We start from the raw sequence: 6,293 nt of genomic DNA on the forward strand, positions 1-6,293 counted from the left end.
CTGTAATTCTTTAAAAAATCAAAAAGTAAAGTGCTTACATTTATTTACAGTAAGCTTGGATTCCAGAATTTCTCCAGCTCTAAGGCTGGAGCATTAGCATTAGCGGCTAACTGCTAGCACCCTGAGTGCTCTGGTAAGCCAGGACGATATTAACTAGCGGTTCATCCCACGTTGATTGTTTTAATACAATAAACTTGCAGACTACAATCTGATATACTCACCTCTGAACGATGAAGGAGCTAACTAGTGCTTAGTGAGGTTAGTGGCTAATGTTAATGCTGCTCCAGCAGTGCTAGCCGGGGTTAGCAGCAGGCCACAGGCCGATAATACTCACCTCTGAATGGGAAAAGAGCTAGTGGTTAGCGAGTAATGCTAATGCTACTCCAGGCTCTTAAAATCTGACTGGTAGAATTCATACATAAGGAGCACCGGATTATAAGGTGCGCTGATGAATTTTGGGAAACTTTAAGGAATTTAAGTGCGCCTTATAGTGCAAAAAAATATGATAAGCACAGAAACAATATTTATTGCAATGTCCTTATGCATCCCTAATGTAAATTTTTGCTTTAATATTAAATATAATGATTTTGCCTCTCTGTCACCATCAGAATGGAAACAGGGAGGGCTCCTTTGACATTCTGGGCACTGACATATGGGCTGCCAACACAATGGACTCCCACGGGTAAGAGCATCATACACACTTCTTTTTCTTGTTTGTGAAAATATTCAGGAAAAACGAGTCGATCAGGAAAAGCACCGTGTCTACATCAACCCGTGAATTAGTATTCATGGCCCCGCCCACCTCGGCTCGGGACCGCCCACAGACAGAGCTGAAGCCGGGCGGCGACGCCGTCTCATCAAATAGGAGATAACTAACTGCGCTAGGAGCTAACAGCATGCAGTTCATTCCTGTGTTATTTGTGCGAATAACACATCAGTGTTTGTATACTTTACCCAGTAATTCAGAGATGAGAAACAAATGGTTAGAATTAGTCTATGGAGGAACAACACCACCAGCCAAGTACAACTGAGATAGGGAGGTGTATGTTTAGAACAGTTCTGTTTACACTAGTTAAAAGTAAAAATCTATCCCAGGGTGGATTTTTACTTTCTGGACCAGGACTCTACCCACCTCTGTGTGTAACTATAGGTTTAAATAGGATCTCTGGTGGATTTGGTGTTTTACAGAGACTCTAAGACTAGATCAGCGGCTGAACTGCACTTAGCAGGGCATTATTACACATGTTGTAAAGTAACATATAACATTGTAAAGACTGTTATTAGTGTAAAAATGTCTTTATTTTAAGACGTGTATAACTGTTGTCCGTCTCGCTGCCTCCTGCTGTCGCAGTGCTGTTAGCCAATCAGAGCCGATATGTTTGAATATGAATATTCATGAGCAAGAGCCGAAATCCTATCATCCGTGAGTGGGGTTGCTGTGGTGTTGGTTGCGTGGCGGCTGTGCGGGTGCTGTCTGTGTTCACTGAGCTCTAATTTAGAGTCATTTAAGCCAAGGGCTAAATTTAATTAATGAGCTCTTCTGTCCCACCTTCACAGCAGTCTGCCTTTCACACACACACACACACACACACACACACACACCTCTGTCTCTCTGTATCTTCTGTATCTTCTTCTCTCCTCAGTCGTTCACAAAGGAAATCAGCTCTTTGTCTGATATTCAGTAGAATTAAAGGGTATACAGACTAGCTGATACTCAATTACTGTAAAACACTCAACACTGTACTGCACAGTTACTTATTCTATCTATGCATCTGTCTATCTTTTCTGTCTATCTGTCTGTCTGTCTATTTTCTTGCCTATCTATCTAGTCATTTTCTGTCTGTCTGTCTGTCTCTTGTCTATCTGTCTATCATGTCTGGCTATGTATTTGCTTTTTTATCTATCTGTTATGTTGTCTGTTTTTCTGTCATAGGATCTTCTCTGTCTGTCTGTCTGTTTTCTCTTGTCCATCTATTCTCTTGTCTATATTGTCTTTATTTATCTATCATGTGATCCTGTATGTCTGTCTGTCTGTCTCTATGTGTATTCACCTTTTTATCTATTCTGTTGTCTGCCTGCCTGTCTGTCTGTCATGGGTTCTTGTCTGTCGGTCTATCTATATATTCTCTTTTCTATCTATCTATTCTCTTGTCTCTGTCTGTCTATTTATCATGCAGAAAGATACAAAAATACAGTACTGAATGTACTGAATTACTGGTGTTATTTTGGTATTGGTGTTAATTATTGGTATATATATTAAACGTAAAGTAGTATATGAAAGTATATGAAATATTCTATATACACAGTAGTAAGCTGGTTGTGTGTGTGGGTGTTTATATGATGTATCTGCTGGAGTTTAGTTGAGAGTTAGAGTTGAGGGATAAAGTCTGTATGGTCTGAATTAGGGGATATTGGGAGGAACCCTGACTGGGTGAGCTGGAGATTGGAGCTGGAGGTTGCTGTGTTTGGGGGGGTAAGAAGGGATAAAGGGTTTTAGGAGAATTGAATAAAATGGGTTTAAATGTTTTTGATCCTGTTTGTGATTGTGTGTGTGTGTGTGTGTGTGTGTGTGTTAATAGGGGTGCTACGTGGGATCTGCAACCAGAGAAGCTGGATTTCTCCCAGTTTCACAGGAAACAGTATAGAGGAACACCAAAACACCTCCCACACATCGACCGAGAGGGGTGAGTACACCTGCAGATCAATAACACACACCTGATCCTCGACTGTACCTGTGTCCCATGACTTTTGACATGTCCCATGGAAACTAAACAACACCGCACTGACCTGTGTAATGCGTGTGTGGATGTGACATGGACAGTGTTTAGCCTCACTCACAAGATAACACCTCTTGTTTTTACTGTTCCTAAGCTGTCCCCCTGAGTCAGCACTATCCCATGACCTGTAGCATACCTGTGTATATCAGTTAAATATGAAATAAAATATTGCCATAGTTGGATCAGTTCATACAAAACAGTTTATTTTATTTTATTTATTTATTTGTTCCAATTTATTTATTTGTATAACATTCAATTGTTTGTTTGCAGTTCATAAGCATGCACTTTTTTTTGCGTTTTGTGATGAATTTATGTTGATACTATGTTACGTTTTCCTGTTTTATATATATATATATATATATATATATATATATATATATATATATATACACGTTTCTACTAAATTTAAAACCTGTTATATTTATGTCACATTTTTTAACTTTAAAACAATTTTGTTATAGCAGTATAGTTTTGTTGTATTGCCAAGAATATAATGATTGCAAAAGAACACTAAAATATTAAGTTATTGGTTTAGTTTAGAGCCATATTGTTCTTCCCTAATATTAAATAACAATATAAACACTTTTTAACTGTTGAAACTGAACCAGCCCTGGACAGGGTGGGGTCTGGTGGAGTTATTATCTGTGCTGTGCTGCCCTCTAGTGGCTGGAGGGAGGAAATGTTATACAAAGTCTGAATCAATTCTAAAAACTTTTATTTAGAAAGAGTTCAAGATGTTAAAAGTAATTACATGTTCAAATACACATTGTTTTTATTGTGTTTCAATATTCTTTTGCATGCATTTATGTGAACCCTATGAAAATAATCTAAAATTAAACTAATCCTGGTAAAATGGGATTTACAAATACAAATTAAGGATTGTATAAATGACAAACTTTTTGTAACACGAATTAAATTCTAAATCCTTTAAAGAAATAAAGCAGACTGTCTCAGTTTGTTTTCTGTTCAGATCAGCTGACTTTCTTCGATCTTAGCACTAAATCTCAGAGATGCCCCTATTACATTACATTACATTACATTACATTATTTTATAGTCCTAACTATTTTTGCACTAGGTATTTTTTGCAGAAGCTTGAACTGCAAATTCAATTATTTTATTATTATTATTATTATTATTATTATTATTATTATTATTATTATTATTATATAACTGTGTGTTTTGTCTGTCTATCTATCTATCTATCTATCTATCTATCTATCTATCTATCTATCTATCTATCTATCTATCTATCTATCTATCTATCTAAATCTGAAATGTTATCAATCGTATTGATTAGTATTGGTGTTTCTCTCTCTTTTAGGATGATGAAGGGCAAGTTTGATGATGACGGCATTGACCTGAACGACATGGAGAAATTCCTGCCAGGCCTACCAGTGAGTTTATTTACAACAAAGAGAGCTCTATAGTGTGTGTGTGTGTGTGTGTGTGTGTGTGTGTGTGTGTGTGTGTGTGTGTGCTAATTGTTGGGACAGGTGTGTTGAACCAGTATAGCAGCCTCTGGTTGTGAGGAAGAATCGGAACGCTTGAGAGAATTGAGAAGAATTACACAGTTATTACACAGTTATTACACAGTTATTACACAGTTATTACACAGTTAATTACACAGTTATTGCACAGTTATTGCACAGTTATTGCACAGTTATTGCACAGTTAATGCACAGTTAATGCACAGTTAATGCACAGTTAATGCACAGTTAATGCACAGTTAATGCACAGTTAATGCACAGTTAATGCACAGTTAATGCACAGTTATTGCACAGTTATTGCACAGTTATTACACAGTTATTACACAGTTATTACACAGTTATTGCACAGTTATTGCACAGTTATTGCACAGTTATTGCACAGTTATTGCACAGTTATTGCACAGTTATTGCACAGTTAATGCACAGTTAATGCACAGTTAATGCACAGTTAATGCACAGTTAATGCACAGTTAATGCACAGTTATTGCACAGTTATTACACAGTTATTACACAGTTATTACACAGTTATTACACACTCCTAGTTAATGCTAACCAGTTAAGCGAACAGCATTGTGGAACTTCTGCTGCTGCTGCTCCTTGCTGTATGAGTAACTAGAGTCATTTTAAATATATTTAAATACTACAGCTCCAAGGATAATATTAATATATTAATTCACACTGAACTGAATGTATTTATATGTTAACTGGAAAATCAAGGAAATTGTGTTAAACTGAAAATAAAAATGGTACTTCAATACTTTATTAAGGCTTCAATAATAACATATTGTAATTTGTAAATTGATATTAACTGTAGGCTTGTGTCTGACATGTGCAATAAAGCTGTTGAGGAATATCTCTTAAATACTTAAACATTTAGAGAGTTTTTATGTTTTGCAAAGGAAGCTGTGTTAAATTTGTGGGCGTATGTCTTTTTAAGGACATTTTTCTTTTCTTAATTTTTTTTTTGTTGATAATGAAGTCTGATTTCTTCATATATTGTATATATAATTTTGTGGAACAAAGTAAACCCAATAGTAATCAAAGCCTTAATTTAAAGCCTTAGTGTTTTATATTATATGTACTTTAAACACTACAGTAAGTCACAAACATATATAAAAGTGCAGTCCAGTCATTTGAAAAATACTGTGATATATGTTTGTATGTTTATATATATATATATATATATATATATATATATATATATATATATATATATATATATATATATACTGTGTATTGGATCAGTATACAGGGGCGCCCTCTAGTAGGCAGATATGGAATTACATGTGGATTATTTTATTTATTTTTTATTCAATGCTGCCATCTAGTGTTTGTTTGATGGTAATGAACAGATTGAGTGAATATGTGCTGGATCTTTACACACAACTATTTTTTTAAAAATAGGAGAGCATTTAAAAACTGAACTGCTTAAATTTTTGCACCAGGAGTAAAGTTACTCCTGCAGCATAAAGTTATCCAAAAGCAGTGTGTAAGACTAGTGGAGGAGAACATGATGCCAAGATGCATAAAAAAAAACTGTGATTAAAAACCAACCAGGATTATTCCACCAAATATTGATTATTTCTGAACTCTTAAAATTTTATGAATATGAACTTGTTTTCTTTGTATTATTTGAGGTCTGAAAGCTCTGCATCTTTTTTGTTATTTCAGCCATTTCTCATTTTCTGTAAATAAATGCTCTAAATGAGAATATTTTTATTTAGAATTTGGGAGAAATGTTGTCTGTAGTTTATAGAATAAAACAACAATGTTCATTTTACTCAAACATAAACCTATAAATAGCAAAATCAGAGAAACTGATTCAGAAACTAAAGTGAATCTTATTTTTTTTCCAGACCTGTAGGTTTAAAATAATTTACAATTGATTGTATTTTAGAAAAAAAGGAAAATAGGTAATCATAAATGTGTAAAAGGTCATCTGAGGGCCCAGACCATGTATTTGTGTTTGTATCTGAAGCTGTATGCCCGGAGTCTAGCTTAGACATAGGTGTGTGTGTGTGTGTGTGT

General features: G+C 35.1%; 1 protein-coding gene across 2 annotated transcripts in view; it reads left to right on the plus strand.

Moving 5' to 3' along the window:
* ctif (CBP80/20-dependent translation initiation factor) overlaps positions 1–6,293 on the plus strand; it is an 81,598-nt gene that overhangs the window by 23,903 nt on the left and 51,402 nt on the right. For both annotated transcript variants that reach the window (XM_049466357.1, XM_049466358.1), the window contains exons 5-7: positions 609–682; positions 2,580–2,684; positions 4,100–4,172. In XM_049466357.1, the coding sequence (XP_049322314.1) occupies positions 609–682; positions 2,580–2,684; positions 4,100–4,172 (252 nt within the window). The remainder of the gene's footprint in view (positions 1–608; positions 683–2,579; positions 2,685–4,099; positions 4,173–6,293) is intronic.

The sequence above is a fragment of the Astyanax mexicanus genome, chromosome 17 (genome assembly GCF_023375975.1).
Source record: "Astyanax mexicanus isolate ESR-SI-001 chromosome 17, AstMex3_surface, whole genome shotgun sequence".
Classification (NCBI taxonomy): domain Eukaryota; kingdom Metazoa; phylum Chordata; class Actinopteri; order Characiformes; family Acestrorhamphidae; genus Astyanax; species Astyanax mexicanus.